At 43.9% G+C, this 27741-nt stretch overlaps 1 protein-coding gene and 1 pseudogene across 1 annotated transcript in view; both read right to left on the bottom strand.

Annotated features, from left to right (window-relative positions):
- Positions 1 to 20190, bottom strand: part of LOC123724105 (ATP-dependent DNA/RNA helicase DHX36-like) — a 29850-nt pseudogene extending 9660 nt beyond the window's left edge.
- A 4508-nt stretch (positions 20191 to 24698) lies between these two features.
- The window catches only part of LOC106613303 (probable G-protein coupled receptor 149), a 28776-nt gene continuing 25733 nt past the window's right edge, over positions 24699 to 27741 (bottom strand). Inside the window, exon 4 of the mRNA XM_014215392.2 lies at positions 24699 to 26753. Within this exon, the coding sequence (XP_014070867.2) occupies positions 26142 to 26753 (612 nt within the window). The 3' untranslated portion in view covers positions 24699 to 26141. The remainder of the gene's footprint in view (positions 26754 to 27741) is intronic.

Raw genomic sequence — 27741 nt, 5'->3', positions numbered from 1 at the left:
TAGAACAGAGCCCTGGGGGACACCAGTGGTGAGAGCACGTGGTGCGGAGACAGATTCTCGCCACGCCACCTGGTAGGAGCGACCTGTCAGGTAGGACGCAATCCAAGCGTGGGCCGCGCCGGAGATGCCCAACTCGGAGAGGGTGGAGAGGAGGATCTGGTGGTTCACAGTATCAAAGGCAGCAGATAGGTCTAGAAGGATGAGAGCAGAGGAGAGAGAGTTAGCTTTAGCAGTGCGGAGAGCCTCCGTGACACAGAGAAGAGCAGTCTCAGTTGAGTGACCAGTCTTGAAACCTGACTGATTTGGATCAAGAAGGTCATTCTGAGAGAGATAGCAAGAGAGCTGGCCAAGGACGGCACGTTCAAGAGTTTTGGAGAGAAAAGAAAGAAGGGATACTGGTCTGTAGTTGTTGACATCGGAGGGATCGAGTGTAGGTTTTTTCAGAAGGGGTGCAACTCTCGCTCTCTTGAAGACGGAAGGGACGTAGCCAGGGGAGAAGGTCTCCGGAAATGGTCTGGAGAAGGGAGGAGGGGATAGGGTCAAGCGGGCAGGTTGTTGGGCGGCCGGCCGTCACAAGACGCGAGATTTCATCTAGTTAGGCTATCCATATTACCAAACCATTCACTAGTTAGGCTATCCATATAACCAAACCGTTCAATAGCTAGGCTATCCATATAACCAAACAGTTCAATAGCTAGGCTATCCATATTACCAAACATTCATTAGACATTATAGAATATATAGCAGAGAGAACAAAGAATATAGCTTTTTGATAATGTCCATGTGCATGTCCAAATATTAATGACATCTGGAATCCGACATGGTTTCACTGTATTTATCAAACGGCATGAGTCAGACAAACGTCAACATCTCTTATAGGCACGGTTTAGCTGAGACTCGTATCTTGAAAGGTAGGCTGGAAGTATTTTTCTGATATAATTATTTTAATCTGAAATGGTGCTCACATAACTTTTATTAGCTGGCTAGCTTAGGTTAGCGTAGCATGCTAGTTAGTTACACTGACAGCTATCAGTCAGTGCCCCATTTCTGCTACATTTGGAAATCACCACAACGCTCCCACCCCCAATTCCTGAATATGTATTAGCAGCCTGCGTCAGTCTTCGAGGTGGAACCTAAATGAGAATTTCCGATCTAGGACAGGAATTACATGACAGGGCAACTTCCTCTGAGGTGGGCCTTCAAAAGACATCAGGGACACACAGAAAATATTTAATAAATAATAAGTACAATAATCATGAAAATAAACTATTGATGTGAGAGAATTTAACTAATGACGAAAGATTAAAAATATTTTATTGCTAATATTTATTGTGGAAGTTGATTAATAAAGCCTGGGGTCAAGGCAAAAACGCCTCCATCTACTAAAAAAATTGTTTTCAAAATGCATAAAATTCCATTTCATTATGCATATTTTGTGCTTCTAAGGTAACCGTAGTGTATATTTAAAGCCTTTTGAAAATCTGCCTTTTGGAATCTGGATATTACAAAATGTTATATTTCCTGGGGACAGACAAGGCACCACACAGTAACAACTCCGCTAATCCAATGAGCTCTCTCTCTCTCTCTCTCTCTCTCTCTCTCTCTCTCTCTCTCTCTCTCTCTCTCTCTCTCTCTCTCTCTCTCTCTCTCTCTCTCTCTCTCTCTCTCTCTCTCTCTCTCTCTCTCTCTCTCTCTCTCAATCTCTCAATTATTATGGTCTGTGAGGTAATCACCGGGGCAAATTACTTAATTAACCAATCATCACGGTTGGAACCCTGACAGCCAGCCTCTAGCCCCATCTAAAAACCCTGTCATGGCCAATCTACTGCTTTTCCTCTCAGCTCTCTGACAATGTCACGGCCAATCAGCCAGCTGGCTCCATTTGGAGTCACGGTAGCTGACAGAAACAGGGTTGCTGAACTTCAAATGGACCCCTAACCTCTAGATACAGTTTTACTTCTCCTCTCATTCTCATGATTTAGGCTCCCGAGTGGCGAAACGGTCTAAGGCACTGCAGGACGTTTGGCATTTGCCAGAGAACACCAAGATTGGCAAATTCGCCACTGGCGCCCTGTGCTCTTCACAGATGAAGCAGGTTCACACTGAGCACATGTGACAGACGTGACAGAGTCTGGAGACGCCGTGGAGAACGTTCTGCTGCCTGCAACATCCTCCAGCATGACCGGTTTGGCGGTGGGTCAGTCATGGTGTGGGGTGGCATTTCTTTGGGGGGCCGCACAGCCCTCCATGTGCTCGCCAGAGGTAGCATGACTGCCATTAGGTACCGAGATGAGATCCTCAGACCCCTTGTGAGACCATATGCTGGTGCGGTTGGCCCTGGGTTCCTCCTAATGCAAGACCATGCCAGACCTCATGTGGCTGGAGTGTGTCAGCAGTTCCTGCAAGAGGAAGGTATTGATGCTATGGACCGCCCGTTCCCCAGACCTGAATCCAATTGAGCACATCTGGGACATCATGTCTCGCTCCATCCACCAACGCCACGTTGCACCACAGACTGTCCAGGAGTTGGCGGATGCTTTAGTCCAGGTCTGGGAGGAGATCCCTCAGGAGACCATCCACCACCTCATCAGGAGCATGCCCAGGCGTTGTAGGGAGGTCATACAGGCACGTGGAGGCCACACACACTACTGAGCCTCATTTTGACTTGTTTTAAGGACATTACATCAAAGTTGGATCAGCCTGTAGTGTGGTTTTCCACTTTAATTTTGAGTGTGACTCCAAATCCAGACCTCCATGGGTTGATAAATTTATCATTGGATTAATTTTGTGTGATTTTGTTGTGAGCACATTCAACCATGTAAAGAAAAAAGTATTTAATAAGATTATTTCTTTCATTCAGATCTAGGATGTGTTGTTTAAGTGTTCCCTTTATTTTTTGGAGCAGTATATATATATATATATATATATATATATATATATATATATTATTTTTTTTTTACTTCAATAGTGGGAGGCGCACAGTACTACATAGAGCCATGACTACATTGAACTCTATTCCACATTAAGTAACTGATGCAGCAGTAAAATTTGATTTAAAAACAGATAAAAATACACCTTATGGAACAGCAGGGACTGTGAAGACACACACACACACACACACACACACACACACACACACACACACACACACACAAAATAACATATGCACTATACACACACAAACACATGGATTTAGTACTGTAGATATGTGGTAGTGGTGGAGTAGGGGCCTGAGGGGATACAGTGTGTTGTGAAATACGTAAATGTATTGTAATGTTTTTAGAATTGTATAAACTGCTTTGGCAGCAGCTAATGGGGATCCATAATAAAGACAAATACTTCTCCTCTCCTCCCCATGTTTCAACCACACAGCCCTTCTTCAAGTCTCCATGTTATCAAACACTGCTACTGGATAATGGTCCCACGTGGGGAAAAGACAGTTTTTTGGTCAAGTGGATATTTTATGTTCTATTATTATAAATTCTCGATGGGACAATAAAGATATGGATTGATTATTGATTGAACTTTGCACTGACTCATGTTGTATTTCACTCTATCAACAGTCAGTGGGACTGACCCCGACCGATATATCTGTCACGTCCTGACCATAGTAAGTTGTTATTTTCTATGATAGAGTAGGTCAGTGCGCGACAGGCTGGTGTTTGTCTGTTTTTGTATTTCTATGTTCAGTTTCTAGTTTTGTATTTCTATGTTGGTGTTGTTTGGGTTGATCTCCAATTGGAGGCAGCTGATCCTCGTTACCTCTAATTGGAGGTCATATTTATGTTGATGTTTGTCCCACCTGTGTTTGTGGGTGATTCATTTAGAGTAGTGTGTTTTCCTCTCTGCGTCACGGTTTGTTGTTTTTTGTATTTCTAGTATTTGGTTTATTGAAACGTTTCACTATAAATAAAAAGATGTGGAAGTACAACCATGCTGTGCGTTGGTCCGATCATTCTGACAGTCGTGACAATATCGGTTCATCGATATTGGTCTTTAAGCGCCATAACACTATCGATCGATAAGTCCACTGATAATTAATATTCAATACATAGGAGAAAACAAAGGGATTCTCATGCTGATCTGAACACTTGCTGCCATTCTCACGATGTGTCATTATTGTCACAAATAAACATGTGAAGCAAAGTTATTAGACAATTGCTTTTTTGGATGTAAATATATGAAATATATGAGAAAACAGTATATATCTGTATCGGTAAGTTTTGGCACCCCCAAAAAATCGGAATCGGTGTCGGATTCCAAAATAACTTATTGTTTGGGCTCTATTCCACACCAAGGGAAAGTTTGAAAGTCATTTCCTCGCTCAGCACAATGTGTCTGATCAGCTGCACAATGAGCTCCAGGTCAATCTTCTCATCATCGTCCATCATCTTCAACACATCTATGGTGTTGTCAGGGTACCTGCCAATCACAACGAGACGGACACGCAGAGTCCCCAATCACAGACAGGACCAGACACAAACAGGAAGAGATACAGACTAATCAATCAAAGAATGAGACAGTAATGCTGTCGGCAATCATAACGAGCCAAAAATAACAGTCATTTATTAAATTAAATATTTTGTTAGACAGCTTTGACAATCCTCTCAGTACCATTGACATTGTCCTATCAGAATAATATAATGGATGTCTAATAAACCAACAGCATGGTAAGTTACAGAGGTACTGGTGGGAGAAATTAATCTCTTTATAAACACACCCATCCTCTTCCCCTCAGTAACTCACAGGTCTGGTTGTGTGAGGGCGTAGAAGGACCAGCTCTCTTCCCCCTCAGTAACTCACAGGTCTGGTTGTGTGAGGGTGTAGAAGGACCAGCTCTCTTCCCCCTCAGTAACTCACAGGTCTGGTTGTGTGAGGGCGTAGAAGGACCAGCTCTCTCCCCCCTCAGTAACTCACAGGTCTGGTTGTGTGAGGGCGTAGAAGGACCAGCTCTCTCCCCCCTCAGTAACTCACAGGTCTGGTTGTGTGAGGGCGTAGAAGGACCAGCTCTCTTCCCCCCTCAGTAACTCACAGGTCTGGTTGTGTGAGGGCGTAGAAGGACCAGCTCTCTTCCCCCCTCAGTAACTCACAGGTCTGGTTGTGTGAGGGCGTAGAAGGACCAGCTCTCTTCCCCCCTCAGTAACTCACAGGTCTGGTTGTGTGAGGGCGTAGAAGGACCAGCTCCAACACATCCTCCAGTAGGACCTCTTGTACTGGGAAGGTCATCCCCGGGATGTGGATCATAGAACAGTTATCTGGAGACATGGAGAGAGACATGGAGAGAGGGAGGAAGAAAGGGAGAGAGGGAGGGAGAGAGACATGGAGAAAGGGAGAGAGATAGAGAGACAGGGAGAAGGGGAGAGAGGGAGAGAGACATGGAGAAAGGGAGAGAGATAGAGAGACAGGGAGAAGGGGAGAGAGGGAGAGAGGGAGAGAGACATGGAGAAAGGGAGAGAGATAGAGAGACAGGGAGAAGGGGAGAGAGGGAGAGAGACATGGAGAAAGAGAGAGAGGGAGAGAGACATGGAGAAAGAGAGAGAGGGTGGGAGAAAGAGTGGAGGGGGAATATACTGATTTTATTTCAATGTTCATTCCCAATTTCCATTTTTTACTTTCAAACTCCATTGCACATTTTGCTATGACCAAACACACACTGAATCCAGTTATTGCGTACCAAAGTTGAGCGTGGAACTCATAAGGATGACCTTGAGGTCCGGTCAGACTCGGAACAGGTCCTTAACAATGATGAGTAGAACATCAGAGTGAAGGTTCCTCTCATGAACCAGGTGGCTGATGGTGGACAGCTGACTGACCGAGAGAGAGAGAGAGAGAGAGAGAGAGAGAGAGAGAGAGAGAGAGAGAGAGAGAGAGAGAGAGAGAGAGAGAGAGAGAGAGAGAGAGAGAGAGAGAGAGAGAGAGAGAGAGAGAGAGAGAGAGAGAGAGAGAGAGAGAGAGAGAGAGAGAGAGAGAGAGAGAGAGAGAGAGAGAGAGAGAGAGAGAGAGAGAGAGAGATTTAGAAAGAGAGAATGATAGGAGAGGAGGATGATGAAGAGGAACGAGAGGATAGGTAGACACTCACGGGGAGGAGCGGAGCCACTGTAGAATAATAACCGCTGTACAATACAGCACCGAGCCCTGTTTCCGTGGTAACCGACTGAAAGGAGGAGGGAGAAAAAATGTAATACTCAATTGAATATAAACACTTATTCATACAGGTTATTACAGCTTATATACTCACTTATTCATACAGGTTATTGCATCTCATATACTCACTTATTAATACAGGTTATTACAGCTCATATACTCACTTATTCATACAGGTTATTACAGCGTATATACTCACTTATTAATACAGGTTATTACAGCTTAAATACTCACTTATTCATACAGGATATTACATCTCATATACTCACTTATTCATACAGGTTATTACATCTCATATACTCACTTATTAATACAGGTTATTACATCTCATATACTTCCTTATTCATACAGGTTATTACAGCTCATATACTCACTTATTCATTCAGATTATTACAGTTTATATACTCACTTATTAATACAGGTTATTACAGTTTATATACTCACTTATTCATTTAGGTTATTACAGCTCATATACTCACTTATTCATACAGGTTATTACATCTCATATACTCACTTATTAATACAGGTTATTACAGCTTATATACTCACTTATTAATACAGGTTATAACAGCTTATATACTCACTTATTAATACATGTTATTACAGCTTATATACTCACTTATTCATATAGGTTATTACAGCTCATATACTCACTTATTCATGCAGGTTATTACAGCTTATATACTCACTTATTCATGCAGGTTATTACATCTCATATACTCACTTATTAATACAGGTTATTACATCTCAGATACTCACTTATTCACACAGGTTATTATAGCTTATATACTCACTTATTCATACAGGTTATAACAGCGTATATACTCACTTATTCATATAGGTTATTACAGCTTATATACTCACTTATTCATACAGGTTATTACAGCGTATATACTCACTTATTAATACAGGTTATTACAGCTCATATACTCACTTATTCATGCAGGTTATTGCAGCTTATATACTCACTTATTCATGCAGGTTATTACAGCTTATATACTCACTTATTCATACAGGTTATTACATCTCATATACTCACTTATTCATACAGGTTATTACATCTCATATACTTCCTTATTCATACAGGTTATTACAGCTCATATACTCACTTATTCATTCAGATTATTACAGTTTATATACTCACTTATTAATACAGGTTATTACAGTTTATATACTCACTTATTCATTTAGGTTATTACAGCTCATATACTCACTTATTCATACAGGTTATTACATCTCATATACTCACTTATTAATACAGGTTATTACAGCTTATATACTCACTTATTAATACAGGTTATAACAGCTTATATACTCACTTATTAATACATGTTATTACAGCTTATATACTCACTTATTCATATAGGTTATTACAGCTCATATACTCACTTATTCATGCAGGTTATTACAGCTTATATACTCACTTATTCATGCAGGTTATTACATCTCATATACTCACTTATTAATACAGGTTATTACATCTCAGATACTCACTTATTCACACAGGTTATTATAGCTTATATACTCACTTATTCATACAGGTTATAACAGCGTATATACTCACTTATTCATATAGGTTATTACAGCTTATATACTCACTTATTCATACAGGTTATTACAGCGTATATACTCACTTATTAATACAGGTTATTACAGCTCATATACTCACTTATTCATGCAGGTTATTGCAGCTTATATACTCACTTATTCATGCAGGTTATTACAGCTTATATACTCACTTATTCATACAGGTTATTACATCTCATATACTCACTTATTCATACAGGTTATTACATCTCATATACTCACTTATTCACACAGGTTATTATAGCTTATATACTCACTTATTCATACAGGTTATTACATCTCATATACTCACATATTCATACAGGTTATTACAGCTTATATACTCACTTATTCATACAGGTTATTACAGCTTATATACTCACTTATTCATACAGGTTATAACAGCGTATATACTCACTTATTCATATAGGTTATTACAGCTTATATACTCACTTATTCATATAGGTTATTACAGCTTATATACTCACTTATTCATACAGGTTATAACAGTGTATATACTCACTTATTAATACAGGTTATAACAGCTTATATACTCACGTATTCATACAGGTTATTACAGTTTATATACTCACTTATTCATATAGGTTATTACAGCTTATATACTCACTTATTCATACAGGTTATAACAGTGTATATACTCACTTATTAATACAGGTTATTGCAGCTTAAATTCTCACTTTCTCTAATATACTGTAAGCCATTTAGTCAGGGCACAGAAAAAGAGGGAGATGTTGGGGAGTGGGAGAAAACTCAGGGGCCTAAGCAGGGTCTGACAATTAACCACGGCCCGCTGGCCCGGGACCAGTAACAACATGTGACTGAAGATAACTTTTCATGCTGTGTCACAGTCTACCATTGAAAAGCACTGAAGACTACAATTGGAAAAAGTCATGCTATTTGTATTTGAGTAATACGATTGGTCATTCATTCAAGCAGTACATGAGTTGATAACTTCCCACAGTACCCGAGAGCTGTTCAGAGCAAAAATAAGCGCTCACCAATCTAACTTGTTTATTTTAGGGAAAGTGAATTACAAACGTAAACCTTCAACAGTGAACATAATAGCAATATTTTGGCTACTGTTGATAGTCTGCACAAAGAAAGTTACAAAAAGACACCTAGCATTAGTCTTAGACCTGGCAAAAGAAGGAAAGATATCTCTTTTGGAATATTTTGTCTAAAAAAAGAAAAGGGGGCAGCGTCCTATTTTGAGATGTAAAAAAAATGACATTGGTCTGCTTTAGAAGCAACAATTACTAAAATGCAATTCTAAAGAACAGGAAAAATCACATTTTTGACTGTACTGCCCCTTTAATACATATCATAATAACTGATATAGCCTATAAATATCTGAATAAAAATTATGTTTGGGCCAGTACATTTTTGGCCAACTAGCCCGACGGGGCTGGACGTTTGGACGTTGGGCCAAGGCTACACAAAAAAAAAGCAGCTAGTGTATTTTTCTTTCAAATATTTGATTTCTTCCATCACCAACACATTTGAGAATGTGGTCTAAGCTTCCTGCTGCTGCTCTCTCTCTCACACACACACACACACACACACACACACACACACACACACACACACACACACACACACCGTGTGACAGGAATACTATATTCTCCCTAGGCTGATGTGTAGTCCCAGTATGACCTGTGTAGTATTGATCACATGACTACCCCAGTCTGTCATCTCTCCTCCATGACTACCCCAGTCTGTCATCTCTCCTCCATGATTACCCCAGTCTGTCATCTCTGCTCCATGACTACCCCAGTCTGTCATCTCTCCTCCATGATTACCCCAGTCTGTCATCTCTCCTCCATGACTACCCCAGTCTGTCATCTCTCCTCCATGACTACCCCAGTCTGTCATCTCTCCTCCATGACTACCCCGGTCTGTCATCTCTCCTCCATGATTACCCCAGTCTGGCATCTCTCCTCCATCACTACCAGTCTGTTATCTCTCCTCCATGATTACCCCAGTCTGTCATCTCTGCTCCATGATTACCCCAGTCTGTCATCTCTCCTCCATGACTACCCCAGTCTGTCATCTCTCCTCCATGATTACCCCAGTCTGTCATCTCTCCTCCATGATTATCCCAGTCTGTCATCTCTGCTCCATGATTACCCCAGTCTGTCATCTCTTCTCCATGATTACCCCAGTCTGTCATCTCTGCTCCATGATTACCCCAGTCTGTCATCTCTCCTCCATGACTACCCCAGTCTGTCATCTCTCCTCCATGACTACCCCAGTCTGTCATCTCTCCTCCATGATTACCCCAGTCTGTCATCTCTCCTCCATGATTACCCCAGTCTGTCATCTCTCCTCCATGATTACCCCGGTCTGTCATCTCTCATCCATGACTACCCCGGTCTGTCATCTCTCCTCCATGATTACCCCAGTCTGTCATCTCTCCTCCATCACTACCAGTCTGTTATCTCTCCTCCATGACTACCCCAGTCTGTCATCTCTCCTCCATGATTACCCCAGTCTGTCATCTATCATCCATTGCAACCTTAATTTATTTTTCCTCCTCGGTCCATCTATTCTCTCCATCTATTCTGTCCAACAATTCTGTCCTATTTCATCTCTCTATCTTTTCTGTCCTATTTCCTCTGTCTGTCTGTTCTGTCCTATTTCCTCTGTCTATCTTTTCTGTCCTATTTCCTCTGTCTGTCTATTCTGGAGTCTCTCACTGTACACATGTTTAGTCATTTATCAGGCATTGTTATCCAGAGAGATTTCCAGTAATATATCAATTTTAAGATAGCTAGGTGAGACAAGCACATTACAGCCATAAAAGTACGTTTCACTATCTACTGCCATCCTCTTTTCTCTGTCACAGATCTCCTCTGTTTCTCTCTGATCTTCTCTCACTTCCCAGATTCCCCCTCCATCTCTCCTCTTGGCTTCTGATCCATCTCTCCTCTTGGCTTCTGATCCCTCAGCTCAGGAGGACTATATGGGACTTGTTAGACTCATATCTGTGGAAACGTCAGGACAGCAGCTTAACCATCTATACCCCTGTCTGTCTGTACCCCATACCCCTGTCTGTCTGTCTGTCTGTCTGTCTGTCTGTCTGTCTGTCTGTCTGTCTGTCTGTCTGTCTGTCTGTCTGTCTGTCTGTCTGTCTGTACCCCATACCCCTGTCTGTCTGTACCCCATACCCCTATCTGTCTGTACCCCATACCCCTGTCTGTACTCCACACCCCTGTATGTACCCCATACCCCTGTCTGTACCCCATACCCATGTCTGTACCCCATACCCCTGTCTGTCTGTACCCCATACCCGTCTGTCTGTACTCAATACCCCTGTCTGTACCCCATACCCCTGTCTGTACCCCATACCCATGTCTGTACCCCATACCCCTGTCTGTCTGTACCCCATACCCGTCTGTCTGTACTCAATACCCCTGTCTGTACCCCATACCCGTCTGTCTGTACTCAATACCCCTGTCTGTACCCCATACCCGTCTGTCTGTACTCAATACCCCTGTCTGTACCCCATACCCCTGTCTGTCTGTACTCTCCCACAGACACTACCAATGCTTCTAGTCCTTCAGCTAAAACGCATTACCACCCACACACACCACCTCCAACACATACACACACACACACCGCAACCAACACACACACACACCGCAACCAACACACACACACCACCTCCAACACATACACACACACACACCGCAACCAACACACACACCGCAACCAACACACACACACACCGCAACCAACACACACACACCACCTCCAACACACACACACAGCGCAGCCAACACACACACACACACACACACACACACACACACACACACACACACACACACACACACACACACACACACACCGCCTCCAACACACACACACACAAACTACTTCCCACACACACATGACCTTGATGGGATTAGTTGTATTGCTCCGTCCGCCCCCAACATCAGACTTCAACAGAAACACAGAACAGACGCTGCTAAGCCATAAGACTGCTGAACGATTAATCAAATGTCCACCCAGACTATTCACATTGACCCCCCCCCCATTTCTTTTTACACTGCTGCTACTCCCTGTTTATTATCTATGCAGGCACTTCACCCCTACCTACATGTACAAATTACCTCGACTAACCTGCACATTGACTCTGTACAGGTACCACCTCTATATGGCCTCGTTATTGTTATTTTATTTTTTACTTTAATTTATTTAGTAAATATTTTCTTGACTCTATTTTCTTAAAACTGTGTTGTTGGTTAAGGGCTTGTAAGTAAGCATTTCACGGTAAGGTTTACACCTGTTGTATTCGGCCCATGTGACAAATATAATTTGATTTGATTAGAAGTTGATTTGATGTGAACCGGAGCCAAGAAAGTAAGCTCAGTGTGTGTCTGTGTGTTGCAGAACACATCTCCACTGAGACTCACTGAGAACATCTAAGCCTCCAGACAAGATGGCTACATAGCTCTCTGCAGCCTCAGTGATCCGTCACTCACCCTGCCTGTACGACCTATACACACCTTCTCTCATTAGTTAGTTAGAAGCATTGGGGAGTAGGATTATCAGAGCCCTGTACTCCATGTGCAGCTGTGCTTTCTCTATGCCCTTAACACTTAACCCTCTATGCCCGTACCTCTATGCCCTTAACACTTAACCCTCTATGCCCGTACCTCTATGCCCTTAACACTTAACCCTCTATGCCCGTACCTCTATGCCCTTAACACGTAACCCTCTATGCCCTTAACACTTAACCCTCTATGCCCGTACCTCTATGCCCTTAACACTTAGCCCTCTATGCCCGTACCTCTATGCCCTTAACACTTAACCCTCTATGCCCGTATCTCTATGCCCTTAACACTTAACCCTCTATGCCCTTAACACTTAACCCTCTATGCCCGTACCTCTATGCCCTTAACACTTAACCCTCTATGCCCATACCTCTATGCCCTTAACACTTAACCCTCTATGCCCGTACCTCTATGCCCTTAACACTTAACCCTCTATGCCCGTACCTCTATGCCCTTAACACTTAACCCTCTATGCCCGTACCTCTATGCCCTTAACACTTAACCCTCTATGCCCGTACCTCTATGCCCTTAACACTTAACCCTCTATGCCCGTACCTCTATGCCCTTAACACTTAACCCTCTATGCCCGTACCTCTATGCCCTTAACACTTAACCCTCTATGCCCGTACCTCTATGCCCTTAACACTTAACCCTCTATGCCCGTACCTCTATGCCCTTAACACGTAACCCTCTATGCCCTTAACACTTAACCCTCTATGCCCATACCTATATGCCCTTAACACTTAACCCTCTATGCCCGTACCTCTATGCCCTTAACACTTAACCTTCTATGCCCGTACCCGTGTTGAAAATGGAAGATTTTGGCCCTGACATAGTGCTAAATTAGAGCGCAGTGTCCGTACAGTAACATGCTATAGATGAGGTCAGAGTTCAGGCTCTGTGCTCCACAGCTGTGTAGATGTTCTGAACTGGAACACCTCACATGACTAACAAGTTGTCCCCATCCCTCCCACGAATTGGCCAACTTTTGCAGTAAGTTAATTAAGAGGACCTTGAAAGGTGATACGTTGAGAATTAGAATAAATACAGCTGTGATTGTCACACGAGCCAAACACCCATGATTCCAGATGTGTCCACTTCACATTTCCATCTCATCAAACTCATGTCCTAGACAGCGGTCAACGTTTATGATCACTATGTTTGACGTACAAGTTACAAGATGACGTGGTGTCATACCCTTGTGTTGATCTGAACACAACGAGCCTGTGTTTGTCATATTGTGAAGAACATTTGCAGTGGAAACCCGCACCTGAATGCAGTCAGGATTCCTTTCTATGCGCAACAAAATGACCATCTGTTTCTCCGAATTGCCTAGAGAAGGCCTAACACTGTAAGATTGTGTTGTATAACTTAACTAGTCATGTTGGCAGTAGAACAAGCTTTCAAATGATGCCCACATGACCCAGATTGGGATTTATAAAAGGGGGAAGTTTTTGGATTCGCTTACAACAACAGTAATTGTGTGATGGCGGGGCTGTGTGTTCCAAACAAAACAACAACATGTGCTTGCTTTAGTTCCTCAACAACACAGAGAGACAGACAGACAGACAGAGAGAGAGAGAGAGAGAGAGAGAGAGAGAGAGAGAGAGAGAGAGAGAGAGAGAGAGAGAGAGAGAGAGAGACCTTATAGTTGAAGACTCTTCTTTGAGTCATATAAAGTGCATTGAAATTGTGGAGGTGTTTGACCACTTGGAGACTCCTCTCACTCAAAGGGTTGCAAGATCAAATTCCCGAGCTGACAAGGTACAAATCTGTCGTTCTGCCCCTGAACAAGGCAGTTAACCCACTGTTCCTAGGCCGTCATTGAAAATAAGAATTTGTTCTTAACTGACTTGCCTAGTTAAATAAAGGTACATTTATGTAAGTATTCGGACCCTTTACTCAGTACTTTGTTGAAGCACCTTTGGCAGCGATTACAGCCTCGAGTCTGCTTTGGTATGAGGGTACACGCTTGGCACACCTGTATTTCTCTGCTAAACCTCACCAGCTCTGTCAGGTTGGATGGGGAGTTTCTCCCATTGTTCTCTATAGATCCTCTCCAGCTCTGTCAGGTTGGATGGGGAGTTTCTCCCATTGTTCTCTATAGATCCTCTCCATCTCTGTCAGGTTGGATGGGGAGTTTCTCCCATTGTTCTCTATAGATCCTCTCCAGCTCTGTCAGGTTGGATGGGGAGTTTCTCCCATTGTTCTCTATAGATCCTCTCCAGCTCTGTCAGGTTGGATGGGGAGTTTCTCCCATTGTTCTCTATAGATCCTCTCCAGCTCTGTCAGGTTGGATGGGGAGTTTCTCCCATTGTTCTCTATAGATCCTCTCCAGCTCTGTCAGGTTGGATGGGGAGTTTCTCCCATTGTTCTCTATAGATCCTCTCCAGCTCTGTCAGGTTGGATGGGGAGTTTCTCCCATTGTTCTCTATAGATCCTCTCCAGCTCTGTCAGGTTGGATGGGGAGTTTCTCCCATTGTTCTCTATAGATCCTCTCCAGCTCTGTCAGGTTGGATGGGGAGTTTCTCCCATTGTTCTCTATAGATCCTCTCCAGCTCTGTCAGGTTGGATGGGGAGTTTCTCTCATTGTTCTCTATAGATCCTCTCCAGCTCTGTCAGGTTGGATGGGGAGTTTCTCCCATTGTTCTCTATAGATCCTCTCCAGCTCTGTCAGGTTGGATGGGGAGTTTCTCCCATTGTTCTCTATAGATCCTCTCCAGCTCTGTCAGGTTGGATGGGGAGTTTCTCCCATTGTTCTTTCTAGATCCTCTCCAGCTCTGTCAGGTTGGATGGGGAGTTTCTCCCATTGTTCTCTATAGATCCTCTCCAGCTCTGTCAGGTTGGATGGGGAGTTTCTCCCATTGTTCTCTATAGATCCTCTCCAGCTCTGTCAGGTTGGATGGGGAGTTTCTCCCATTGTTCTCTATAGATCCTCTCCAGCTCTGTCAGGTTGGATGGGGAGTTTCTCCCATTGTTCTCTATAGATCCTCTCCAGCTCTGTCAGGTTGGATGGGGAGTTTCTCCCATTGTTCTCTATAGATCCTCTCCAGCTCTGTCAGGTTGGATGGGGAGTTTCTCCCATTGTTCTCTATAGATCCTCTCCAGCTCTGTCAGGTTGGATGGGGAGTTTCTCCCATTGTTCTCTATAGATCCTCTCCAGCTCTGTCAGGTTGGATGGGGAGTTTCTCCCATTGTTCTCTATAGATCCTCTCCAGCTCTGTCAGGTTGGATGGGGAGTTTCTCCCATTGTTCTCTATAGATCCTCTCCCGCTCTGTCAGGTTGGATGGGGAGTTTCTCCCATTGTTCTCTATAGATCCTCTCCAGCTCTGTCAGGTTGGATGGGGAGTTTCTCCCATTGTTCTCTATAGATCCTCTCCAGCTCTGTCAGGTTGGATGGGGAGTTTCTCCCATTGTTCTCTATAGATCCTCTCCAGCTCTGTCAGGTTGGATGGGGAGTTTCTCCCATTGTTCTCTATAGATCCTCTCCAGCTCTGTCAGGTTGGATGGGGAGTTTCTCCCATTGTTCTCTATAGATCCTCTCCCGCTCTGTCAGGTTGGATGGGGAGTTTCTCCCATTGTTCTCTATAGATCCTCTCCAGCTCTGTCAGGTTGGATGGGGAGTTTCTCCCATTGTTCTCTATAGATCCTCTCCAGCTCTGTCAGGTTGGATGGGGAGTTTCTCTCATTGATCTCTATAGATCCTCTCCAGCTCTGTCAGGTTGGATGGGGAGTTTCTCCCATTGTTCTCTATAGATCCTCTCCAGCTCTGTCAGGTTGGATGGGGAGTTTCTCCCATTGTTCTCTATAGATCCTCTCCAGCTCTGTCAGGTTGGATGGGGAGTTTCTCCCATTGTTCTCTATAGATCCTCTCCAGCTCTGTCAGGTTGGATGGGGAGTTTCTCCCATTGTTCTTTATAGATCCTCTCCAGCTCTGTCAGGTTGGATGGGGAGTTTCTCTCATTGTTCTTTATAGATCCTCTCCAGCTCTGTCAGGTTGGATGGGGAGTTTCTCCCATTGTTCTCTATAGATCCTCTCCATCTCTGTCAGGTTGGATGGGGAGTTTCTCCCATTGTTCTCTATAGATCCTCTCCAGCTCTGTCAGGTTGGATGGGGAGTTTCTCCCATTGTTCTCTATAGATCCTCTCCAGCTCTGTCAGGTTGGATGGGGAGTTTCTCCCATTGTTCTCTATAGATCCTCTCCCGCTCTGTCAGGTGTATCAGGTCCATTGTCTTTTCTACTTTTTATCTGGTTTAGTTTAACTCTGGTCTTTTTTCTCCTTCATTTTTTTGGCCCAACGCTGCTAAGTTAATACACACACACACACACACACACACACACACACACACACACACACACACACACACACACACACACACACACACACACACACACAAAGTGGAGTCTCTAACAGACTGACTTTGTGCCAAGAGTACTGGAAGCTAATCCTTAATGAGGAGGTTTATAATTTACTGTACCTGCCGAACACAGAAGAAGAACACAAAACGACCTTTCTCTTTTAAAGGCCACTTGCTGCACTGACCCGTGTAAATGGCAGAAGAAGACACTTACCAGGGGACCAAGTGAACACTCCACAGCGTGTGACCTGGTGACTGAGCCGTTTACGAAGATGAGGATCTACTCTGACAACTGAAATACTACGACACTGAACAAAAAAATATCAACGCAACATGTAAAGTGTTGGTCCCATGTTTCATGAGCTGAAATAAAAAATCCCATAAATGTTCCATACGCACAAAAAGCTTATTTCTCTCTAAATGTTGTGTACACACTTGTTTATATCCCAGTTAGTGAGCATTTCTGTGGCATATCAAGAAGCTGATTAAACAGCATGATTATTACACAGGTGCACCTCGTCTACATGCTTGTCGTGTTCACCAGGGTCTTGACCTGACTGCAGTTTGGCGTCGTAACCGCTGGAGAAGTGTGCTCTTCACAGATGAATCCCGGTTTCAACTGTACCGGTCAGATGGCAGACAGCGTGTATGGCGTCGTGTGGGCGAGCAGTTTGCGGATGTCAACATTGTGAACAGAGTGCCTAATGGTGGCGGTGGGGTTATGGTATAGGCAGGCATAAGCTACGAACAACAAACACAATTGCAATTTAACAATGGCAATTTGAATGCAGAGATACTGTGACGAAATCCCGAGGCCCATTGTTCTGCCATTCATCCGTCACCATCACCTCATGTTTCATCATGATAATGCATGGCCCCATGTCACAAGGATCTGTACACAATTCCTGCAAGCTGAAAATGTCCCAGTTCTTCCATGGCCTGCATAATCACCAGACATGTCACCCATTGAGCATGTTTGGGATGCTCTGGATTGAAGTGTAAAACAGCATGTATCCAGGAACTTTGTTAAAGCCATTTAAGAGGAGTGGGACAACATTCCACAGGCCACAATCAACAGTCTGATCAACTCAATGCGAAGGAGATGTGTGAGGCAAATGGTAAATGGTGGTCACACCAGATACTGACTGGCTTTCTGATCTACGCCCCTATTTCTTTTTTTTAAAGGTATCTCTGACCAACAGATGTATATCTGTATTCCCAGTCCTGTGAAATCAATAGATTAGGGCCTTAATGAATTTATTTAAATTGATTGATTTCTTTATATAAACTGTAACTCAGTAAAACCTTTGAAATTGCTACATGTTGATTTATTTTTGTTTAGTGTAGTTCTATTGCATATTAAATAAAAGTACTTTTCTGTTTGAAACGTTCATAGTGTCTCCCTTGACCACTCCAGGGGCTATCTGTGATTCTATCATCAAATCCTATGGAGGACATTTAAAGGAAAACTCCACCTAAAAACTATCTTTTGTTATTTGTTACATTAGTGCGTTGTCAACATAGTCCCAAAATGTTTTTCTGGTCAACAATCAAGTTTTCAACAAATGCAACTTTTAAAATACATAAATCATCCCCATCTGAATCATTTTGCCAAATCAAAACAATAACCCGAAAGACTAAAATAAATGTTTATTTAAACAAGTGCCTTGTCGGATGGGGCCACAGTGTCTTCTGATCCCTCCTGTCTCAGCCTCCAGTATTTATGCTGCAGTAGTTTATGTGTCGGGGGGCTAGGGTCAGTCTGTTACATCTGGAGTATTTCTCTTGTCTTATCCGGTGTCCTGTGTGAATTTAAATATGCTCTCTCTAATTCTCTCTTTCTCTCTTTCTTTCTTTCTTTCTCTCGAAGGGCCTGAGCCCTAGGACCATGCCTCAGGACTACCTGGCATGATTACTCCTTGCTGTCCCCAGTCCACCTGGCCGTGCTGCTGCTCCAGTTTCAACTGTTCTGCCTGCGGCTATGGAACCCTGACCTGTTCACCGGACGTGCTTGTTGCACCCTCGACAACTACTATGATTATTATTATTTGACCATGCTGGTCATTTATGAACATTTTAACATCTTGACCATGTTCTGTTATAATATCCACCCGGCACAGCCAGAAGAGGACTGGCCACCCCTCATAGCCTGGTTCCTCTCTAGGTTTCTTCCTAGGTTTTGGCCTTTCTAGGGAGTTTTTCCTAGGGAGTTTTTCCTAGCCACCGTGCTTCTTTCACATGCATTGTTTGCTGTTTGGGGTTTTAGGCTGGGTTTCTGTACAGCACTTTGAGATATCAGCTGATGTACGAAGGGCTATATAAATACATTTGATTTGATTTGTTTTTATGCCTATGGTGTGCAGAACACAATACATGATCGTATGGCTTTTTCAAAAGATCACTTAGCTGCAGGTGCCTTAATGCCTCATATTTTCATACATTGATCTGGAGCTGTTCACAATTACTGGGGCTTCATGTCCGAAGAGACTGATGTTCTTTACAACATGTTCAGTCTCCCTGTCACGACCGTCGTATGAATAATTGGACCAAGGCGCAGCGTGAGTAGAGTTCCACATTTTAATGATAATGAAACTTCCCAAAACAACAAAGATATAACGATCGTGAAATACGTAGCGCACATAGGCACTCATCCAAAACAATATCCCTGAGAAAAAGGACACACTAAGTATGATCCCCAATTAGAGGTAACGATTAACAGCTGCCTCTAATTGGGAACCATACACACACACCAACATAGAAATATAATACCTAGAAACCCCCCTAGTCACGCCCTGACCTAAAACACCATAGAGAACCCTGAGGGCTCTCTATGGTCAGGGCGTGACACTCCCACTGCTCCCACTAACACAGAGTTTTTAATTGGACTGTGTTCAGATTTCCATTAGCCTTTTGTTGAAAATCTGTTGAATAATAGGGAAGTGAGAGGCTATTTTATTTACAGAGCAGAAAGTGAGATAATTACTGCCCTAAAGCATGGCAAAGAGAGAGAAAGAAGGAGAGAGTTATATATAGAGAGAGGGGGGGACCTCTTGAGCGGTATACAGAAAGAGAGGGAGAGCTTTTAAGAGGGGTCAAAATTGAGGGAGAGAGTCATGCATGTGAGACATATGAGGTAACAAGGCAGATTGCCCTGTCATGAAATATGGATAATATTTTCACCAAGAGCCTGTTTGAAATGTGCTTCCCTCTCTTCCTGCTTCTGTCACCTCCTGAAGGTGTCGCCTCCTGCTTCCCTCTCCTCCTGCTTCTGTCTCCTCCTGCATCCCTCTCTTCCTGCTTCTGTCACCTCCTGAAGGTGTCGCCTCCTGCTTCCCTCACCTCCTACTTCTGTCTCCTCCTGCATCCCTCTCCTCCGGCTTCTGTCACCTCCTACTTCCTCCCCTCCGGCTTCTGTTACCTCTCCTCCTGAAGGAGTCTCCTCCTGAAGGTGTCACAGTAATAATACAGGAGTTTGTGACTCTCCTCCTGCTGCTGTAATGTTTTACCATTTACCATCAGTCCGTCTGCACCTCGTCCATCACTATGGAGGTTGTCCTCAACTCCTACTCTGTATGGTCCAGCGTTACACCCAGTCACCCAGCCAATTAATTAACAGAAATGACCTCAGACTGCATTACGTCAATGTCAAGTGTCAATGTGCAGCGGGTAGGATGGAGTCAGGCGCAGGACACAGAACTGAGTAAAAAAACGTACTTTACTCAAATAAACCACAAAAAGAATTCCACGCAGGGAAAATACTCCAGCTCACAGAAATAACAAACACGAACAAAACCATGTGGGAACCAGAGGGTTAAATAGGGAATAAACCAGGTGTGTACAATAAAGACAAAACAAATGGACAATGAAACGTAGATCGGTGGCGGCTAGAAAACCGGTGACGTCGACCGCCGAACGAACAAGGAGAGGAACCGACTTCGGCGGAAGTCGTAACAGTCAAAGCGTGAAGCTGCTATTCAATCAAATAAATAAATAAATAAATGATATCAGTGTCAGTTGAAATGAATGACAGGTGATTATTGTGTTTTTGACCATGATTCAGCCTTCTGTGTGTCCCCAATCTCGTTAGGATGTTTCACTTCCTAGAAATGAAATCAAATTTTATTTGTCACATACACATGGTTAGCAGATGTTAATGCGAGCGTAGCGAAATGCTTGTGCTTCTACTTCCAACCATGCATTAATATCTAACAAGTAATCCAACCTAACAATTTCACAACAACTACCTTATACACACAAGTGTAAAGATATGAATAAGAATATGTACATAAATATATATGGATGAGCGATGGCCGAACGGCATAGGCAAGATATTCTACCTTTTAAGATCCGTCAGTAATCAGTTCTGACTGAAATGTACTCCGTCTGTGAAAATGATTCTGGGAGACGATGTGAAAGATTCACAATGTGTCTGGGTTTTAATCAGAGGTTTCCTCTGGCGTTGAAGTGACAGGGAATATACAGACGTCTCTATCTGCTAGTCCCTTTAGTCTCAACTTTACCATTATTTGAAACGTGCGAGACGGGGAATATGTCAGAGAGAGAGGGGGGGGGGAGAAGTGGAGAGGGAGGAGAGAAAGAGGGGGGGAGGGGACAGAGTGACGAGATAGGAGGCCAGAGAAATCGAGTTAGAGAGATTGAGGGGGAGAGTTGCATTAGTATGAATTGAATTCCCCACCGTCTATCCACCCCATCTGTGCTTCCTTACACCTTAACTCTCCTTAGGCGTGTTACCTGGCAACCAACAACCTTTGACCCCCCCATATTGAATTACTTAACCCAGAGGTGAGGAAAAGCATGATGTTTTAACACTCATGCGGTAGTGGTAGTAGGTGTAACACTTTATATTTGGTTGGCACTATTTCAGATTTTATTCTTCAAGTAACAAGAGTAACAATAGTGTAATTAGATTTTGTTAGTAGGAGGATCTATCCCTCATGCCATCATGGCCACCTAATCACCCCCCCCTTCCTCTCCCCTGTAACTATTCCCCAGGTCATTGCCGTAAATTAAGAATGTGTTCTCAGTCAACTAAACCTGGTAAAATAAGGGTTAAATAAACATTTAAATAAAAAAATGAAGGGGCTTCAGGACAGATTATGGATGTGTCACCTACTGGTTAAAGAGGACCACAACACTCACTTCCTACCCCAGGACACTTCCTATGTTCTTCAGTTCCTACCACAGGACACTTCCTATGGTCCTCAGTTCCTACCCCAGGACACTTCCTATGTTCTTCAGTTCCTACCCCAGGACACTTCCTATCCTCTTCAGATCCTACCCCAGGACACTTCCTATGGTCCTCAGTTCCTACCCCAGGACACTTCCTAGCCTCCTCAGTTCCTACCCCAGGACACTTCCTAGCCTCCTCAGTTCCTACCCCAGGACACTTCCTATGATTTTCAGTTCCTACCCCAGGACACTTCCTATGATTTTCAGTTCCTACCCCAGGACACTTCCTATGGTCCTCAGTTCCTACCCCAGGACACTTCCTATGATTTTCGGTTCCTACCCCAGGACACTTCCTATGCTCCTCAGTTCCTACCCCAGGACACTTCCTTTGCTCTTCAGTTCCTACCCCAGGACACTTCCTAGCCTCTTCAGTTCCTACCCCAGGACACCTCCTAGCCTCCTCAGTTCCTACCCCAGGACTCTTCCTATGCTCTTCAGTTCCTACCCCAGGACACTTCCTATGCTCTGCAGTTCCTACCCCAGGACACTTCCTATGCTCTTCAGTTCCTACCCCAGGACACTTCCTATAGTCTTCAGTTCCTTCCCCAGGACACAGAGGTCATATTCAAAAAGCTAATAGTGAGGAGGTTAAAGCTGCATTAAGAACCCAGAGGACGTGTCAGGCTCATGACAGCAGCGTGACTGGTACACGGGAGAGAAGATGGGGACGGGGGTCACTCAAAAACAGAGCAGCTGAAATCCCCTCAAATAGAGGAAAGAGGAGGACGATAACGTTGTCGCTGATAAGAGTAGCTGGATCATTTTACCACACACATCACAGAGACACTGCATTATTGAGTCTGTTTAGTTACCGTAGTTAATAACGCCTACTGCAGTGTGTTGATACTGTGATAACTAGTCCGTTGGTTATGTTATCGATCGTTTTTTATTTATTTGTTCTCCAGATAAGTTAAAATCAACCTGTGAATTCGTATTTTTTTTTACTGATTGTCAGTCATTCAATTAGCATAGATAAGTAATTCATATAGGTAAACAAACATCAATGCCAGCCTTCTCAATGGTGAGCCATGCACCCTTCCTCAATGGTTTCCAATTAAAAAGAAGAAAAACACCCATCTAAAAATGCGTATAGAATGGAAAAGCAGAGAAACTTTCAATACCTTGTTTTCACATGAATGAATAAATAAGACAATGTTTAGTTTATTTCCATTCTGCTTGGCTGAAGAGATGTGGTACTGCTGTGTTGAAAGGGTTGGTCAATTCTAAACACTCTGTCAAAACACTGGAATGCTCTCTATTCATTACAAGGTCAGAGGTCAACTCATCTACTGGGACACACTGGTTATGACTCATATGTCTTATGATTCATAAGCCATATGATTCATAAGCCATGTTATGAATAAGCCATATGATTCATAGGTCATATGATTCATAAGTCATATGATTCATTAGCCATATGATTCATAAGTCATATGATTCATAAACCATATAATTCATAAGTCATATAATTCATAAGCCAGATGATTCATACGTCATATGATTCATAAGCCATATTATGAATAAGCCATACGATTCATAAGCCATATGATTCATAATGTCATATGATTCATAAGCCATATGATTCATACATCATATGATTCATAAGCCGTTTTATGAATAAGCCATATGATTCATAAGCCATATGATTCATAATGTCATATGATTCATAAGACATATGATTCATAAGCTATATGATTCAAAAGCCATATGATTCATACGGCATATTATGAATAAGTCATCTGATTCATAATCCATATGATTCATAAACCATATTATTCTGTAAGCCACTTTTCTCTAACTTGCTTTTGTTGTTGTTGCCTTGAAGAAGTCTGGATGTTAATGCATTTTACAGTGTTGTTTGAGGCAATTTTCTAGTATAAATATGTAATGAGCACACTCATATGAAGAACGGAACATTATGTCACACGTGACAAAGCTTTTCTCTGCTGAACGACACACAGCGCAGACGACACACAACGAAACACATCCTTTATGAAACATCAAACAGAATACATCCATTACTGTGTGACCTGGAGGTAGGGTGTAATGCACCTTGCTGATGTGTGTTTGCGTACGTGCAAGCTTTATGCGTGTGTGTGTGCGTGCGTGTGTGTGTGCATACAAAAACAGTTAAACAGAATATAGCTATGACATAACTCCATATTTTAGTTCATCCTGGTGAATATTTAGAATCGTAGTGAATCGCCAATACATATTCTATAACTGTCTAGTTTTAAGCATGTACGAAGCATAGCGGAAGGGCCTGGGTCACTCCGTATGATTGGAGAGGCAGTGAACTGAGAGGCTAGAGGAGAACAGCTCTAAGTGACTCGAAAAAAAAACACACATTCACTTGGTGCCTCCATCAGTGGTAAAATATTCACACTGTCGTTCAGGGAAATTGTTAGTGGAATGTTCATGAGGCAGAAAAAAACATTGTATATTCTCTCTCTCTCTGTCTCTCTCTCGCACCTTCTCTCTCTATGTCTCTGTCTCTCTCTCTCTCGCGCCTTCTCTCTCTCTGTCTCTCTCTCTGTCTCTCTCTCTCTCTCTCTCTCTCGCCTTCTCTCTCTCTGTCTCTCTCTCTGTCTCTCTCTCTCTGTCTCTCTCTCGCGCGCGCCTTCTCTCTCTCTCTCTCTCTCTGTCTCTCTCTTTGTCTCTGTCTCTCTCTCGCGCCTTCTCTCTCTCTGTCTCTCTCTCTCGCCTTCTCTCTCTCTGTCTCTCTCTCTGTCTCTCTCTCTCTCTCTGTCTCTCTCTCTGTCTCTCTCTCGCGCGCGCCTTCTCTCTCTCTCTCTCTCTCTCTCGCCTTCTCTCTCTCTGTCTCTCTCTCTGTCTCTCTCTCTCTCTCTGTCTCTCTCTCTGTCTCTCTCTCGCACGCCTTCTCTCTCTTCAGACTGATTTAAATAAAAGGATAGTTTTGTCTCACAGCAGTAAAATGAACACTATGGTAAATGATCTATTCTGAGTCCAGGCTCTCAGCAGATTACATTAAGAGTACAGACACACTGATCTGTATGTAACACACACACAGTGGGATGACTCAGACACAGTGGGATGACTCAGACACAGCGGGATGACTCAGACACAGCGGGATGACTCAGACACAGTGGGATGACTCAGACACAGCGGAATGACTCAGATACAGCGGAATGACTCAGACACAGCGGGATGACTCAGACACAGCAGGATGACTCAGACACAGTGGGATGACTCACACACAGTGGGATGACTTAGACACAGTGGGATGACTCACACACAGTGGGATGACTCACACACAGTGGGATGACTCAGACACAGTGGGATGACTCAGACACAGTGGGATGACTCAGACACAGCGGGACGACTCAGACACAGTGGGATGACTCAGACACAGCGGGACGACTCAGACACAGCGGGACGACTCAGACACAGTGGGATGACTCAGATACAGCGGGATGACTCAGACACAGGGGCCGGTGGTCTCCATGTTGATTTACTGGTGAGGGCCATACTCATTGGCAGCCATATGTTGGAGGCCCTGGCATGAATACTAACATGGTTAATCTTCTCTCCATCCTTTCTCTCTGCTCTCCCTTTCAGTCTTCACTCTTTCATTGTGCTGCTAACCTTTAGTCCTGCATCTCCTTCTCTCTACCTCACCTCATCCCTTTAGTCCTGCATCTCCTTCTCTCTACCTCACCTCATCCCTTAGTCCTGCATCTCCTTCTCTCTACCTCACCTCATCCCTTAGTCCTGCATCTCCTTCTCTCTACCTCACCTCATCCCTTAGTCCTGCATCCACTTCTCTCCACATCACCTCATCCCTTTAGTCCTGCATCTCCTTCTCTCTACCTCACCTCATCCCTTAGTCCTGCATCTCCTTCTCTCTACCTCACCTCATCCCTTTAGTCCTGCATCACCTTCTCTCCACCTCACCTCATCACATCTATACATAATGGACCTCTAAAGCACAAAATGGACACAGGATAAGTGCACCAGCAGTTTTACGCAGTGGCAGCTAATGTTTTGTCAAAATACATATTTAAAATATATAGTTAAAAGGTCAATCCTCTTGGATATACTTTCCCAGTCTGCATCCTTTGTGTGCTCATCAGTATTCTCTGTTTGCTCATTGTCTTCCTGTGTGTATCAGTCTTCTCTGTCTCTTCCTGCTTCTTGTGTGTGTTTCAGACTTCTCTGTCCACTTCCTGCTTCCTGTGTGTATCAGTTCTCTCTGTCCTCTTCCTGCTTCCTGTGTGTATCAGTCTTCTCTGTCCTCTTCCTGCTTCCTGTAGGCTTCGTTGAGCAGCTGTATCTCCTCGCGGTAGCCTCCCGTCTCCTGTGTCTGTCTGCGGCTGTTCTGCCGGTGGGCCTCCACCGTGTCAGGGATGTTGATGTTGATGTTGTCCGCCTCGGGGTTGCCACTGTTGGGGATGAGCAGTGAGTAGGAGGCTGTCTCCCCCAGGTCACAGGAGACAAAGCGGTTCTCCTTCCGAGAATAGCGCAGCGACGGGGAGCGGGCGTGGGTGGACGACTGGCTGATGTTGGAGATGATGGACACACTGTCCGTGGCCTCCTCGTTGTCACAGATCTCCAACACCTCTAGGTGGATCTTCACATTGGTGTCCCGCATTCCCACCTCCGTCCCCACTCCCCCGGCCGTGCCTCCAGAGCTGGGGTCGCCTGCACTGGGCTCGTGGCCTACAGACTTGGAGCGGTAGACCTCCACCTTCTTGGTGGCGTGGGGGGAGATGGTGAGGCCATCGCTGCTGACCTCGTAGGTGGAGAGGGAGAGGGTCTTCCCTGTGGGGGATTGCAGGGAGACGGTGCCCTGGAAGGCACATAGAGGGAGGGCCAGACCTCCCCCAGATCTCTGTAAGGACACAAGACAAACACAGACCACAGTCAAAATCTAGAAGAGCAACAACTATACATTTTATCTAGGGTATATACAGCAGCACACATTTTCAAAGACAGAGATATCTCAACGTACATTTCCAATTACATACAGATCAAAGAGACTGAATAAATATAGATCTTTTTTTTTTTCAATTTAAATGCACTCACTGTTATGAGCGGGAAATGGTAGTAGTTCTAAAAAGGGCCATTATCTTTGTTGAGAACCCTCTCTATGAGATGAGCTCCAGTTACACAGTATGTCTATGATATTTAACAAGGCAGCTTGATGAATGTGTGAGTCCCTTCCCCTGAGTTCACATTGAGATCGAGGGCCTTGGAAGAGTGTGTGTGTGTGTGTGTGTGTGTGTGTGTGTGTGTGTGTGTGTGTGTGTGTGTGTGTGTGTGTGCGTGCGTGCGTGCGTGCGTGCGTGCGTGCGTGCGTGCGTGCGTGCGTCTGCAGGTGGGATTAGAGCACAGGGTATAATACCTTTTCTCTCATTTCAAGCTTCCCTGCATCACTCAGCTAGGTGCTAGCATAGCTCGGGGTAATAGAATGGGTGATCTGCATCACTCAGCTAGGTGCTAGCATAGCTCGGGGTAATAGAATGGGTGATCTGCATCACTCAGCTAGGTGCTAGCATAGCTCGGGGTAATAGAATGGGTGATCTGCATCACTCAGCTAGGTGCTAGCATAGCTCTTGGTAATAGAATGGGTGATCTGCATCACTCAGCTAGGTGCTAGCATAGCTCTTGGTAATAGAATGGGTGATCTGCATCACTCAGCTAGGTGCTAGCATAGCTCTTGGTAATAGAATGGGTGATCTGCATCACTCAGCTAGGTGCTAGCATAGCTCGGGGTAATAGAATGGGTGATCTGCATCACTCAGCTAGGTGCTAGCATAGCTCTTGGTAATAGAATGGGTGATCTGCATCACTCAGCTAGGTGCTAGCATAGCTCTTGG

Source organism: Salmo salar, chromosome ssa09, assembly GCF_905237065.1.
Source record: "Salmo salar chromosome ssa09, Ssal_v3.1, whole genome shotgun sequence".
Classification (NCBI taxonomy): domain Eukaryota; kingdom Metazoa; phylum Chordata; class Actinopteri; order Salmoniformes; family Salmonidae; genus Salmo; species Salmo salar.
The sequence above is the reverse complement of the archived record's forward strand: the minus strand, read 5'-3'. Positions and strand labels throughout refer to the sequence as shown.